The sequence below is a fragment of the Zeus faber genome (assembly GCF_960531495.2).
Source record: "Zeus faber genome assembly, chromosome: 5".
In the NCBI taxonomy this organism is placed as follows: Eukaryota; Metazoa; Chordata; class Actinopteri; order Zeiformes; family Zeidae; genus Zeus; species Zeus faber.
In genome coordinates this window covers 14,380,046-14,395,905 of record NC_137192.1, presented here as the reverse complement: position 1 = coordinate 14,395,905, position 15,860 = coordinate 14,380,046, and the positions used below count along the sequence as shown (strand labels likewise).

Here is a 15,860-nt window from a genome sequence, read left to right as displayed (position 1 = left end):
CAATCAGCCCTTGGTCTCTGGACAGCAACAGCTCTCCATGTGCTGCAGGAGCTGAAGCTGCTCTACAGAAGTCGCCGAGTTGGAGTGGAGGGTTATGGCAGTTGTTTGAATTCTGATACATGACGACACGAGTACTAGTAACTTCTAGGAACAAAGTAAAATTTGGTAACAGGGATTACTTTGACTTGTGTTTTGTTTTAGACTAGTAATAAGGTAGTTTAAACTCCTGAATTGAGTGTGATGCTTAAAAATTACAAGGAGAATAATCTACCATTGGGTATGCTTAGGCAGCAGTTATGTGTCAAATGTGTTGCATTAGAGCTCATTTGTTTTCGGTACACTGCTTAGCAAAGGTGGAAAATCCAGGTTCAGACAGTTCTCAGTCAACCGTCCATTTGCCAATTACTACAACCCAGAGCTCAAACTACTGAGTGAAACCAGCTGGATCCATGCATGGGTGAAGTGAAAACATGGACTTTTACTTTATGAACCTGGATTTTTCAAAAAAAAAAAAATTAATGGCGTACTTACATTACTTGGATTTTTTTTGTAAGTATTGTCTGCAAAGTAGTCACGATATTCGGCTGAGGTCGGATGCTCCCAGCTACCCTGGGCCTCCACTTTTTACTTGCCGAGGCAATGTACTGTAGGCAGAAAACTGGATTCCCTCACAGTGGGTGGGTCATAAGTGCGTGTGTGATTAATAAGCAACGATAGATGCAAATATGTAACTTAAAAAATAAAATAAAAATAAAAACTCATGTTTTGACAAATGGTCAAAGGCAGCATGTCTCACTTGATTCAGCATGACTGACATGACACATTCCTCCAAACTTGCGTTCAGATTCAGAAGACATCCAGTAAGCAATATATTCAGATTCCAAAACCCAAACTGGACACACTACATTTTATTCTTGAGATGACAATTCCTGGAAATATAACAACAATAAAGTATCTTTTTTTAAATTGGACTTTCCCTCCGTTGGGTACAGTGCTTATCAGCTTTGAAGCGCTGCTTGAAGTGATTATGGGGTTGCCAGGTATGAACTGCATTGCCTCGCACCATAACATTAACATCAACAAAATTCAGCTGACTGAACTGGCAACCCTTCAGCCCCAATGAGTGGAGTTTATCGGCGGCTTCACATAATCTAACTTTGCGTTTGCGTTTCAACTCCACCTTCAAGAGCCCAAAGAGGCACATTTATGATCCTCAAGCAGAGGTTGTCTAAGTGTCCATGGCAAATTGTTGATTGTGGGGGGAAAAAAAAAAAAGTTGCTTCATTCTTACAGATTTACAGATTTAATAAAATCACAAAAGTTCTGAATCCCAAGTGGATTTCTAACATAGGATTTGTTTTAACAATAGTTTCAGCAGGTTCTGATCCTGAAGCACAAGTCCACATCGAGTCACAGTCTCCATTAAACAGTGGAAAGGAGTAGGGCGATTACATGGCTATGCAGTAAGCATTGTGTATCTTCAAACACCATGTGAACAGCTTTACAGGCAGCGATAGGAGGTATATTCACAAATAGCATGCTATTGTTATATGCATATGTTGTTAAATTATCTTTTTAACCTCTCACTTTCTATCTCGCTGTAGCCGCTTGTTCTAATGCATAATTTCTTAATCCACTGGGGTTTCTACATACAGAACCACCACATTTAATTTGTTCTCATTTGCTGTTAGAGCGCCATGTATGACCTCCAGTAGTATGATGGAATTGCAGCCACAGGTGTCAGGCTATAAGTTGAATGGATGACAAAAAGAACCCCAACCAGGGAATGATTGACGACCCCAGGTTTGTGAACAGGGAAACCATAATAATCCAGTGTCACAGGCAGAGGCGGCAGGAGCCCTCCCCACCTTCCTCCCCCTCAACCTGGGGCATACGGGGAAGCATGGTCGAGCGGGTCAGACCCCAGAAACAAGGTGGCGACAAGTCCTTCTTAGTAGCTGTGAACTTCCAACCCATGTGAGACTCGCAGGTCCGGCACTGTGCAATTGTCCAGGCATAACTGCAGACAAGGACACATTCAAACAGCTTTGCAAAATAGAGAAATAAATGGTTTGGTGAATTCATTGTTGTGACCGGAGCAAAATTTTTTTTTATATTTTTATTTCCACACAGAAATAAAATTGTAGACAAATCCTATCTTCACTCTATCAGCTTATGACAGAGTGACACTACTCTGAAGGCCTTCAGTTTTAATGTTCCATAATTAAATGTTTGGCCGATATGCTTTGGCAGAATGTCAGCCTTCCGGCATGATCAGAACAGGCTGATCCAAGACCAAAAAAAAGGAAAAACCTCCACACCGGTGTTTATTTTGAATTATTTGCTTTTATAAAGCAATGCAAGGAATGGAAAACTATTGGAAGGCCAAATGTAGATGTACAGTATGTGTCAATTATTCTACTGTGAGAAATGTGTAGTTACCCTGGAAACCAGCTGTGTTTTGTGGATGGCCGGCCAAAAAGGTTGAGGTTGCTCGCTTTGTAGACGGTCAACGTTTCATGGACATACCCGTGAGGGTTGACATATGCAGCCATAGGGCCATAAAGGGACAAGCTGCAACAAGAGAAAGGCAAACAACAGTCATTAACAGGCAAAAAAACAAAACACATTTACCACATTTGCTTTCATTCTCATAGCCATGAGGCAGATATGGTAGACTTGTACTTTTTATTGGTTATTTTAGACATGGTTACAGCTCTTAGTGCATAAAATATAAATATTTAAGCACCTAATGAACAGCACACTGAGTTTTACGGGTTAAAAAAGCAACAGTTTGCCGAGCAAGAATTGGTGGATCACTATGTCAATCAGCCTTTAGCAAATAGTGATTTCCTACCTGAAGATCTCATTCTTAGTGGTGATTTCTGTATCACTGCATTGTTTGCAACACAGCGAAGTGCACTGAGGAGGTGAGATGATGAGAGTGAGCATGATAAAGGTCGTGCCTGGTTCAGCATGTTGTGGGGTGAGTGAGGAGGTTGTTAAGCAAAGCTCGGCGTTACCCGGTCCATGATGTCCAGCTCACAGCGAAGCCTCTGGTTGGCACTGCCAATCTTAAGGAGCTGGAGCCGTAGAGCATCGTCTATAGGCAAACACGCCGCCACTCTGTAGGAGAAGTCTGCCAGGAAACAGTAAACAGAGCGATGGAAGGAAAGGGCAATGAGAGCAGGAAGAGAGGAAGGAAGCAACGTGGCACAAAAAAGGAGACGTGTATGCGTTTGTAATCAGTCTAGAATAATTTAAGCAGAGGCTGACCTACGGCATTAGTTGGCAGAGAGTCATCCTTCATATTCTCACCCCACTCATGAAGCTGATTTTTCACTCTGGTCATAAGTGACTCCTGCAAGATAAGGCCTTTTTTGTAATTTGTTTGTTTTTTGAGGATTGATCTTTGGCCAAAAGTGTAAAGAAACCCATGGTGAATGTTTATGTGTACGCATGTCGAGGCAATTCTAGGATGTAGATGAGAAATAAACAATAAGTAGGAAGAAAGACAATGCAGGTAAGAAAAGTTATCATTTAAAATCCAAGACTCAATTAAAATAAGAAAATAATTTGCTGAGGAACGCTTATTCTTACCCTGTTTTTAATTTGTTTCATTATTTAAATTATTTTATTATTCTACTTTTTAAATGCATTTTGCTTACCTGCTTTGCTTTTATTGTCACTATCCGATGGCCTTTTCATGTCATGTATGAAAGGTACCATACAACTAATGGTGATTATCATTAGGTGTCATTATTATTTTATAAATAGGGATAGCAGCAGTTCACACAGCTTCAAGTACTCACAGAGTCGTAGAGTGCATAGACCCATGGCGGCCATGGCGTCACACTGGCACAGTGAAACTTCCTCTGCAGTGGAGCACCGACGCATCACATGTGAAGCACAAGCAACAGACACTTTAATGTTTCATGTAATACTAACACTTGGTTGCCAGGTTTGCTTTCAGAAGACAAGGCTTTCCATATTGGCCTTTTCCTCCTCTTTTCTCTACCACTACATCAAAAAAATGCTTCACACCATAGAGCACTTCACCAAAAGAAGGTTACCGACCAAACTATACATTTCTTTATATGTATTGGCAAGTAAAAATCTTTTGAAACTTGGCAAACTTACAACTAAAAAGCATACAATGCAATAGATAAATGAACCATATTTAAAACTACTTGCGCTCAACAAATATAAATTTAAGGGAGGGAGGACCACTGTAGAGGGTAATTGGTATTACAGAGTTATTTAATGCACAATTAATGTGTGTGCAATTAGTTTGTGTGTGTGTGTGTGTGTGTGTGTGTGTGTGTGTGTGTGTGTGTGTCTGACCTGGCGGTAGGTATCCCACCAGCACTGGACCTGTTTGCAGCTCAGTTTCGACGATCTGGATGAGGGATGCATGTGCAGCCTGAAGAGGGATGTTGGCTGCACTGCAGTGAGGGGAGCTAGAAGGATGCACTCTGGAAGAATCTGTATCTTGGCCTGTCTGATGCTGGAAGTGAAGAAAAGGAAAAAAAAAAACAGGAAAAGCATAGGTCATAAGAAAATAGTCCAAAATTGTTGTTTTAGAGTTAAACCTAGAGTAGGGCTTGGGCCATCATCGGCTGTCAGATAAATGACTGCTGGCTAAATGACCCTGACACTTTCTAGAAGTTCTGCTATGTCTGCTTTACATACAAAACAAACCTCTGTATGGAAAGTGTTTTACTTTCTAGGATGGAAGTGGTGAAGATCCTTATGACCTTAGGTCTGCCCCAATCTGACCCGTTTCACAATTAGACTGAAAACTCACCTATTCTCCCAGGCTTTTAATTAACTTGTTCCCCTTCATTGTTTTTTTTAATTATTGGAATATATTTTATTACCATTAATGTTTACTTTCTTCATTTAATTTCCTTTTTTGTCTTGCACAATGGATTATCCATGTCAATGAGAAGGGGCTGTACAAATAAAGTGTGACTTGACTTGACAGGATCCATTATAGTTTCTCTTTACTAGATTCATATTTGGGAGTATCTTGCTTTTAAACAACTTTAAAGTAAGTAGGCAGTGTATTAAAAAAATGAAAAAAAGAATTTGACAAAAAACTAAACAAAAAAACCCCCAGAATATATCCCTTAACACTGTTATCAGTATACTTGATGCAACATGCATTCATGATGATACAGTGATAAAATTAAACGAAGAAAGCTGAACTCTGCCACTTTGCAGGCTTTGGTACAAGTTGCACAGTGGGAGGTTGGTAAACTATCGGCAAAATGCTGAATAATTGGCTCTGGGGCCCTGCACAGACCATGACACAAAGCATGGGTCTTTCGTCTGCTTTTTTTGTGTTTGAAAAGTTCTGCTCAATTCAAAATGTATTACAATGACTGATTGAGTTCCATTCAAAAAGAGTAAAAATCTCAAAATTGCATCCTGGAGTACCCTACAGAACATACAGCTCTAGTTCAATTACCAACACTGAAAGGTTGTGGCAAGAATTAACCTTCAATCCTTGGTTCATTCTTCTGCTTACCCATCTGCCTGGGTTCTTATCTCGTGGACCTTAAATCTTTGTCTCCCTACAGCTTTGACCTTGACCGTCTCAATGCTGGATTCCTGCTCCTCCCGGTAAGCATAGATTTCGGCTGTTGTTCCAAACTGGGGCTCTGCATTGCCCCTGCTGCTGCAAGAAAGATATCAGATAAAACAAAAACTATATTCATACGGTTAAAATAAAAAGTTGCTTAATTATTACAGATTTAGGGATTTAATAAAACCACAAAAGTTCTGAATCCCAAGTGTATTTCTAACATAAAAGTCATGGAATATTCCACATTCAAATATAACCATTGCAGTCTCTCCCGGGGCTGGTACCTGTCTGCCAGCAGAGCGAAGGTGCGGTCTCTCTGGATGACGCTGCGCATCATGCTGACCTCCTGTGGCCTGAAGAGCTGCAGGGGGAGCGTCTGCCCCGGGACCAGCATCACATCCGTACCCGACAGCACCGGGATCGTCTGAACGCTGTTGTCATCGTAGACGGTGCGCCCGTGAAACTCCTCCATGTCTAAACCCAGGTACTGTTGCCGGGTGGGACAGTGACGGACACACCCAAGAAGACCAGCGGCAAATGCAATGTTAGGTTACTCTGTCTGTTCAGAGATGGTAAAAACTGCAATAATCCATGAATCATTTGTTGGAAAACTCCATTTTGTTTTGCTGACAAGAGGACATTTTGCATTTCTAGGTGTCTGTGTGAGGCAAATGCAGAAGGTTTCCCCTCAATACTAGAATTTGGGAGATTCAGTGTCATCACCCACAGCATGGGACGTTGGAAGACTGGGGTCAAAGTTGATGATATTGGGCTTTTCTGCCTCCTCGCTATCCCGGTCTTCAGTCTCCATGTCATCCTCCTCCTCCTCCTCTTCCTCCTCCTCCTCCTCCTCATTTTCTGGAACAGCATTTCGTTTGTAAAACACAACATACAATGCAGTACGCGCGATGTAGCAACAGCTGGATTTTAAGATGGCGGGTTATCGCAACCACGGGTGAAGTTCTCCATTAGGCAGCTGGTTAAGCCGAAACGAAATGTGATCACCGTACAGGGACTATCTGTTCGCAGCCAGGGCGACGGCAGTTTGCACGACATTGTTTTGCTACCGAATACCGAGCGTGCAAGCGACGCCTCAGCCGAAACGAAACGAGAGCGTTACCGGGTAGGAGCTGTAGCTGATTGCCCATGTTGTCGTGAATGTTGTTGTCACCTCCGCCCCTCTCTTCCGCCATGTTCTACTGTTTACACTCCCGCAGCTTCTTCTGCGTCTTCAACGCGCGGCAAAACGCCGACGCTCGCCCCCCTGTGGTAGCGCGGGGGAACCGCACTCGGATACACCAGCGGGGCTCTCACTGGCTGCTCAATTGGGGGATAAATTAAATCAATTGCTCCAACGCCATTGATCAAACTTGCGGAGAACATTTTTTTTTAAAGTGCATTTCCATTTTTTTTTTTTGTTATTTAATTTTTTTGTCCGTGATTAATTTTCCATGTTTTTATTCGTATTACTTGCCTATTGTTTTGGGTGTGAGCTGCTGTAACCCCGCAATATCCTATCGGGGATAAATCAAGTACAGTATACTATCTCTTATTTTTCTTCACCCCATTATTATTATTATAATTATTATGGTAATAATCATAATATATATATAGATCATTATTATGATGATGATGATGATTATCATTATTATATTCTTTCCCACTCGTAGGAGGGTTATCACCCCACAGTCTATTTTCTTTTTCGGTGGCCGCCATATTCGCCCATCTCTCCGTTTTTCTCTTTACTCGTGTTTATGAGAGTAGGGAAGCGGCAGAGACACAGATGGAAAGAACGCAGATGAAAAACAACACGTTCACACGAATTTGGCACGAGGTATGAATTCTGCGCACCAGGGTTATATCACAATAGGCGGTGAGACAACACGCCAACACAAACACATATTTTGTTTGACAGTGCTGTCAATGTAAGTTAACTCTGGGATAGATGGGACCAAGGCTGTTGTTTCTGATCATACATTAGCCCTGTTCTAATCCCGTTATGCATATTACTGTATGTACGTATGGACCACCTAACCACCCGTCTCCTGTGGATGGTGCTCTGTAGCCAGGGATAAACCCATTGTCCATTTGTTTACGTTCTTTTGCAACGTCTTCATGATGTTTGACTTTTTGAGCATTATTTAAATACAAAAAAGCGTCAAGTTGTAAACCGTGTTATTGTTATCCTTTTATTCAGACTGCAGTCACAATCACGTTACAGAAAAACCTTTCCAGCGTTCACGATGGGGTTGCAGACAGAAAGAAGCGAGCTCTCAGAGGCTGAATCTGACAAACACAGAGGAAAAGGTACATGAGGTGCATAATATCTGATTTACTTATTTCCCCTCTGGATTTTCAATTACTTGTTCTGATTAATACTAATAAAATAATGTAAAGTATCACAGTATACGCCGATCAGCCACAACATTAAAACCACTGACAGGTGAAGTGAATAACATTGCTCATCTCGTTCCAATGGCATCTGTCGAGGGGTGGGATATACAGTATTAGGCAGCAAGTGAACAGTCAGTTCTTGAAGTTGATGTGTTGGAAGCACTAAAAATGGGCAAATATAAGGATCTGAGCAACTTGACAATGACCATATTGTGATGACTAGACGACTGGGTCAGAGCATCTCCAAAACAGCAGGTCTTGTGGGGTTTTCACCAAACGCAGTGGTTAGTATCTACCAAAAGTGGTCCAATGAAGGACAACCGGTGAACCGACGACAGGGTCATAGGCGCCCAAGGCTCATGATGCACTTGGGGAGTGAGGTCTAGTCCGTCTAGTCCGTCTGGTCCGATACCACGGAAGAGCTACTGGAGAAAAAATTGGTGAAAAAGTTCATGCTGCTATGATAGAAAGGTATCAGAACACACAGTGCATCACAGCTTGCTGTGAATGGGGCTGCATAGATGCAGACCGGTCAGAGTGTCCATGCTGACCCCTGTCCACCGCCGAAAGAGCCTACAATGGGCATGTGACATTCAGAACTCGACCATGGAGCAATGGAAGGAGGTGGCCTGGTCTGATGAATCACGATCTACTAACGTCTTGGTGCCAGATACCACAGGACACATCGACGGGTCAGAGCTGTTTTGGCAGCACGAGGGGGAGCTACACAATATTAGTGGTTATTAGGGCTGTTTTTTCAGTTGTGGCTAATCGGTGTATATATACTTCATAAGTCCCTCTGGGGGAAATTAGTTCTCTGCATTTTACCCTGTGGTGTGGGGGTGGTGTGGCTTAAGCAGCCACACCTGTCTTGGGTCTGCTTAAATGGGCCCAGGATCAGGGGTGGCTGTATGGCTGTTGCTCGTCAGAGCAATCAACGAGCATAGGTTAAACCACCCATCCCCACACACACACAAGGAGAGCCTTTGTCATGACAAGATTCCATCTGCTCCCAGCTTGTTACATCTTGCCACTCTCTCCAATAAACTGGTGCGTTTTTACCATCATTGCTGTGTCTCTGTGTCAGCAAGCCCGTAGAAAAGCTATTCAGCTGGCGTGTCGCAGGTGGGACTGCCACACTGGTACTCAATGTGTGGCTCTCGGCGCAGGGAAGAGACACAGCAGGGTCTGCCGAAGTCACACTGGAACCACTACCAGGTCATGGGGCGGCCACAGCACCAGCCCACTCCCGACTGGCAGCACCAGCACCCAGGATCTCCAGCAGAGGACCGGGGGAGAAGCAGCCGCTGCAACCCCCAAGGGTAAGCACCTGCAGCATGCTGCTCCGCCCAGCAGCAAGCTGCTCCGCCCAGCATCCACCGCCGGGACCATCCAGCAGCCAGGCCAAAACCGGAGCACTCGGAGGAAACCCACATGAACATGGGGAGAACATGCATACTCCACACAGAGTCTGCATGTTCAAACCCAGCCAGATTCAAACACATTATGCAAATATGTTCTAGAATCGTTCGGCCACCACAGCATGAGGCTGCTATGTTGGAGACTTACAGAAGAATCTGGCATCTCTGAGAGCGAGTTGTGCTTGAAAAGGCCCAAAACGTCCAAGGCTCCTTCGCAGATCTGGGGGAGTAGCAGACAGTGCCATCCAGACATTACCAGGACTGGTGCAGCCATTTTCGAATTTCCTGCAAAGCAGCCGCCCTGAAGGCAAACCACTTCCATGGTGCCAGGTTCAATGCACTCAGCACAATGGGCCCTCACAGGAGCCCAGGGGCCCATCTAACTCAGAACCAAGCAAATGTGCTCTGAGAAGTCACACTAAGGCGAAGGGAAGTAAGGCTGCCATCTGCGATGAAAATAGCCGCCCCTTCGCTAATTACTTAACAAAATTTTTTTTATCACCTCTGAAGGAGTTTCTTAATCCAAACACTAGAACCAGTCCTAAAATAGATGATGTGATACAGCGTCCTGGACACACCAGATCCAACGAATGCAGAGGATGTTTCAAAGCCCTAATCAGCCCTTGGTCTCAGGACAGCAACAGACATCCCTTGGAAAGCAGGAGGGTTAGGGCAATTCTTGAGTCTACCAATGTGTTCTTTAGTTTCTACTGTAAACAATCCTGCAAACCTGTGAGACACCCCAGGTGCACATGTAACCTTGTACAATAATTTAACTGCAGACACATGGTCTACAGCTATCCCTTAGAAAAGAAGAAAATCCTGTTATGGTTCATTTGAAAACATTTTTCAATTTTGCTATTGCACTCAAAACTGCAGCCAGGGCTATTTTCCGATTTCCTCCTGCTTTCTAGATGAGTTTTTCTACTATTGACAACGATGTTCAATTACACTCACATTGGAATTGATTATTGGTTTTAATCTATATACCCACTGAGCCTGACCTTGAAAAGAACATATCGGTAAAAACCAAACCTCTGAGTACATGAATGGAATGGAATTGTCTTTCAGAAAAAAAATATTTAAATGATTATAATTAGGTATCCATCCATCCATATGTCAAATGTCTCAAGTTAGAGCTGTGAAGATTTCTATTCATATCGATGAGGTGCTTGTCTTTTAGTGCTTGGAACAATGGGTGCATACAAACTGTGATTACTCTGATCAGTTACAATGTTTTTGTTTTATTACCCCATAATTTCTTGTAAAAGGTGACGTCTGTTAAGTATTTACCAGGACATAATTTTTCTAAATGCTGTTCCTCGTAAATACTTAACTTCAGTTATTTTACAGTTTGATAAAAAATAAAATAAAAAAAGAAGCATCAAACTATTTACAAATCTGACTTTTGTTTTCCCTATTTTATCTAAAAAAAATGTGCAGGTTATTGACTTCATGCTGCGCCCTCATTCATTTTTGTGCTTGAAAAAGGAGGCACCCTTTGGCCCCGCAGTAAGTGCATCACTTCATAAGCCGGCTGTGAGATTTCTTTAAATTAGACTTTCATCTGACTTGGCAGGAGAGTCACTGACTCACTAAGTCTGCAGGTGGGGACATGAGTCCCCGGGGATTGAGGTTTGCTACCAAGCAGACATCATAATTATCATGCATCAGTGCACGTCGAGCCACCACACTCCACCGGTTCTGCCAGGGATCCAGCTCCAAAATATCCTTTGTTATATCGTCATGGCGATCTAAAGATTACCAAGGAATAAAATTAGCATTACTATTCATTTTCGAATCGGAATTCATCTCAAAATGATACAGTATGGGTAGATATATTCGGATATTTTACAACCTGCTCCTTTGTAGTAGCCACAGATATAAATCTTGCCTCCCACCACTCCTGCATTGGAGGCATTGGTGCGTAAGGACAGCTGGGGGGACGCCAGCGAGGGGCCTTCCCTCCAGTAGTCTCCATCTGGGTTGTAGATCTCGACAGTATCAAGACATCGGCGGGATTGCCCACGGTCCACTCCCTCACAGCCAATTCCCCCTATCAGTGGAATACATTTGAGGGAGGATGAGTACAAATACTCCCAAAAAAGACCAACGAAAGTGAAGCAAAGATATTTTTAAAAAGTAAGAAAAAATGAATACTGTATCCACATTGAAGCCTAAAATCATCTGGTTTTAGTATACTGTTTAGCAGAGGTGGAAAATCCATGTTCAGACGGTAAATTCCACTCCAGGATTCTCGGTCAACCATGTGAATTAATAATTAGCATCAACCCAGAGGTCCAACTACTGAGTGGAACCAGCTGGATCAGTATTTGGCTGGAGCGAAAACATGGTAGGATTTTTACTTTCGGAACCTGCAATTTTGTCACCTCTGTCGTTTAGTTCACGAGTGAACATAGCCTTACCTATCACATAAATTTCACCATTGAGTACTGCCGTGCTGCATCGGTATTTGGAGTACTTCATGGGGCCTAGTTCAGTCCACTTATTCCTGTCTGCATCGTACTCCAGAAGGCGGTTACTCAGACGGTCAGGTTCATCATCCACTCTGTAAGACTAGAGGGTTGTGGAAGCATGAAGAACCAGATGGTGCGTTCACACGCTAACATGGCTCAGGTTGAGTAGAAAGTATTCACAACACATCCCACTTTATATATTTATTTGCTAATTGACACTGAATATCTAAATGATTTGTTATTCTTGTTTAATGTGTAAAGTGAATTACAACTCTCCGCTTTTGTCTGTTTTTTTTTCTATTTTTACAGTCTATTTACATTATTATATATAGATATTATTATATTTTTCCTTTTTTGGTAAACATTGTTTGCTGGACGCCTACAGGCTGTTAAAAAGAGCAACATCTGCTACTCTGATACAATCATGGTTCATTTAACAAGTAAGCTATGTCTTGACAAGTGTGATGCACCTGATTCTAAAGTAATTCTATTATTGTTTACCTTGGAAACCTACATATTTGTTTCATAATTTGTTTCAGTACCTGCGGTGTCCTTCCACCCAAAACGTAGAGTCGATCTTTCAGGCCGACCACGCTGTGATAGGCCAGTGGCATCGGCAGTGGAGCTGCACTACGCCAGGGCCCGCCCTGCAGAGACCAGCGCTCGACGCAGTTAGTGATGAGGTACTGGTTCTTCAGCTTCATCAAGCCACCCAGCAGGTACAGAGTGTCCCCCACTGATCCTAGGGCAAAGGAGTCACGATATTCTGCTGAGGTCAGGTGCTCCCAGCTACCCTGGGCCTCCACTTTGTACCTGCCGAGGTAATATAGGCAGAAAACTGGATGCCTGTGCTTAAGTGAACATCATTATGAATAATTCAAGGATTTGTGAGAATAATTTGCACTTACCTGAAGATTTCCACCTTCATATCCTTCTGTCGAGCCATTTTGCGCACTCCTGCCTCTCCTGCCACTATAATGTCATTTCCTTCAGTTACAACGCCTGCACACACGTACCCCAGAGCCTCTCCGTAGCGAGGTGAGGTGATGTAGTAGGAGCGACCTGTGCTCGGGGCAAAGCAAAAGCTGCGCTCAGCATAGCTGCCGTATCGTGACCTAATCCCACCGCTGTCGTTACCGATGCAAAGCAGCAGATCTGTGGTCTCCATGCCGTACCGCAACTTGAGTTTACGCGGTGCGGCCGCGGGGTGCGTCGCTGTGACCCGCAGCGCTTCGTCCAGCATCTCCAAGCACTCGGCATCGCTCAGCAGGGCCACGTTCCTCCTCATCGCTTCCCTCAGGTAATCGGGGTCAACGAGTGGCAGACGGACCTTCCTCAGGAGCTCTGGGAGATGTCGGCTGCGTCCCTCCCCATCCGCCAGAGGGTTGTTGACCCAGCGCAGAACCACATCCAAGATAGTTTCCTCTCTGAACACGTTCAGATCATCCGAGCTCAGCAGTTTCCCCAGCTGATGAGCCTCCAGCTCCAGGACCTCCTCATCCTGGCAGACCTGGACAAAGTGCTGCCGCAGGAAGCGTTGAGCGTGGTCAGCCAGTTCCTCTGCGCCAAGGTCACGGGCATAGTAATACACGCCGAGGCAGTTGGAGGCGTCCATGTTGTCCGTCATGTGCAGCTGGCAGCGAGTGAAGACGTCGTCCATTTGCAGGAGAAAAGCGACGACCGAAACCCCTTGTACGTTGGCGTTGTTGAGCGGGAGATCCGAGGTGTATATGTAGTTGAGGAGCAGCGCCAGGCTGTCTGCGGGGGTGTCGTGCAGGAATATTTCCCTGTTGTTACACTCGCGCAGGCCGCAGGTGAACATCACGCGGAAGTAGGGGCTGAAAGCCGACAGCACGACCCGGTGGCAAGGGAAGCTGATGCCTTCAGCGACGAGTACGACGTCTGTAAGATTCTCAGTCTCCCTCATCTTCTTCAACTGGTCTAGAAGCACTTGGCCGTGTTTGGCTCTGAGATCCATTTTCTTCACACTTTTTAATTGCAACGATACTGATGTTGGATGATGAGCCAGGAAGTAAGGATTGAAGGATCAAATAGTGAAGAGGTTGAACCAGAAAAAAATCATGTTGTTTTAGAGATTGATGTCAAACAGCAAATATTAAACGAGTCATTTGTTGCATTATTTTGACAGATAATTCATTTAGCCTGTGATCGATCAAGTATCTGCTGTGATCACATGTTATTTGTTTTTTTTTGTTTGGCAGTAGCCCTCAATAGTCAATACATTTATGATAAAAACAAATCTAACACAAGACTTGCACACTTACAGAGGTTAGTACATTTATTCACCATGTGGTGTTCGCCATTTCCTTATTTTAGTCTTACCAATGTCATCAACTCCGACGATTTCAGGAGAATCCAGCTGCTATCTTTGGCTGAAGAAGGCCAGGATACGGTCATGCTTTGAATCAGGCTTCATATGTTGTTTAAAAGAAGAGCTAAGCAATGGCACGAAACAAAGCTGTTTACCCTCCCCTGACTCCCCTGGCCCTCTGAGCAACTAACCCAAAAATAGACTGTGCTCTCGCAGCAAGTGGGTCAGAAGTGCTCGGGTGAAGTGCACGATATTTCTTTTTTTAATAAGCAGCAACAGCTGCATATTAATAACATTTCTTTTTTTTTTTTAACCATAATTCATATTTCGACGATTCGCTTGCCAAAAGTAACGTTTTGTGCGCCAGTTTAGTAGCCTCTGTCACATGCATGCAGCTAGGGCATGATTGATATGACACATTTCTCCAAGCTTGGATTTGGATTTCATGACGACACAGACCTAAAGGTCCAGTAAGCAATATGTTTACAGATTCCAAAAGCCAAACCGACCAAGTCAATTCTATTCTTAAGACGACAATTCCGAGAAAAAAATAGATAAACAAAAAAACAAACAAATCAGGTTTAGAATGTCGCTTAAGAATTCAACAGAAATATGCATCAAAATTAATTGGTCGTCTCTTGATATGTATCAAGCATATGTGGTAAGATGTGGTAAGATAAAGGGAACTTAGTAAACATAATGAGTCTCACATCTTGCGTGTTTATAACGAATAGAATTAAACACAAGATCTAAGTTGTTTTAAATGCTGCTACATTCTGAAAAGATATCCGACCATCCATCAGCTGTGAAGCGCTGATTCAAGTGATTTTGGAGTTTCCAGGTTGCCTCGCACCAGAACATTACGGTCAACAAAATTCAAATGGCTGATTGTCAAGCCTTCTGTACCAACGAGTTGAGTTTTGACTTTGCGTTTGCATGTCTGTGTGCGCTTCCACTCCCCCTTCTTAAGCTCAAAGGAGGCACTTTTATGATCCTCAAGCAGAGGTTGTCAAGGTGTCCGTGGCAAAATTATGTTTTGATCGAGGAAAAAAAAAAAGTACATTATTCCTTCAAATTTACAAAAAATACAAAGTTGATATTATTTCCCCCCTAAAGGTCTGATAGCCTAACCTCTTGCATTTTAGGACTGCAGTTTCAGTCGGAACCTGACCAACACGAAAATGCATTTCCAGTCCATCCAATTCCGTTTAGAAACTCCAATACATTACTAATACCATTATAATCCATGAAGCAAAACACCTTTATGTGGCTTGGCCCAGTGGCCCCGCCAAAATCCCAAGAATTGCAAAAACATAAAGGAAATAGCATTGATCTCAGTAGTCAGCAAATGGCGAGTAAAGGGAAGAGTGTGTGTGTGTTCTTCCTCCAGTGGCCCTGTGACTTGCTTAACTGATGTCCTCCCATGTCATCTCTTGTGATATCCTACATTTCATTATATTAATTATGCAGATATGTGTTCATGGTCATTTCATTCACTTTGAGTTTTGTAACTTTGTGTTTCATGGTTCCTATTTTCCATCCAAATAAGCTCTGCTAAACTCCCCCCAAAAAGGACAGAGTAATAGGTGACAGGATAAATAGATTAGGTTAGAGTTTCAACTAAATGTCATGGTTCATTAGGATCA

General features: G+C 43.3%; 2 protein-coding genes across 3 annotated transcripts; both read right to left on the bottom strand.

Moving 5' to 3' along the window:
* Window positions 1-888: 888 nt before the first annotated feature.
* crbn (cereblon) lies at window positions 889-6,818 on the bottom strand. Of its 2 annotated transcripts, none has more exons than XM_080000267.1 (11): window positions 6,711-6,818; window positions 6,318-6,448; window positions 5,875-6,077; window positions 5,534-5,683; window positions 4,345-4,507; window positions 3,813-3,875; window positions 3,277-3,361; window positions 3,024-3,139; window positions 2,858-2,922; window positions 2,443-2,574; window positions 889-2,020 (listed from the first exon to the last, which is right to left on the bottom strand). In XM_080000267.1, exons 1-11 carry the CDS (start codon window positions 6,781-6,783, stop codon window positions 1,837-1,839), a joined length of 1,365 nt encoding a protein of 454 aa, XP_079856393.1. In that variant the 5' UTR covers window positions 6,784-6,818; the 3' UTR covers window positions 889-1,836. The 2 variants fall into 2 exon arrangements, with proteins under 2 accessions (XP_079856393.1, XP_079856394.1); XM_080000268.1 differs by having other exon boundaries at window positions 5,534-5,680.
* Window positions 6,819-10,631: 3,813 nt separating this feature from the next.
* On the bottom strand, window positions 10,632-14,379 carry kbtbd12 (kelch repeat and BTB (POZ) domain containing 12). The gene is made up of 6 exons (XM_080000191.1): window positions 14,226-14,379; window positions 12,791-13,889; window positions 12,425-12,695; window positions 11,832-11,982; window positions 11,264-11,461; window positions 10,632-11,159 (listed from the first exon to the last, which is right to left on the bottom strand). The coding sequence occupies exons 2-6, from the start codon at window positions 13,858-13,860 to the stop codon at window positions 10,990-10,992; spliced, it is 1,860 nt and encodes a 619-aa protein (XP_079856317.1). The 5' UTR covers window positions 13,861-13,889; window positions 14,226-14,379; the 3' UTR covers window positions 10,632-10,989.
* Window positions 14,380-15,860: the final 1,481 nt, after the last annotated feature.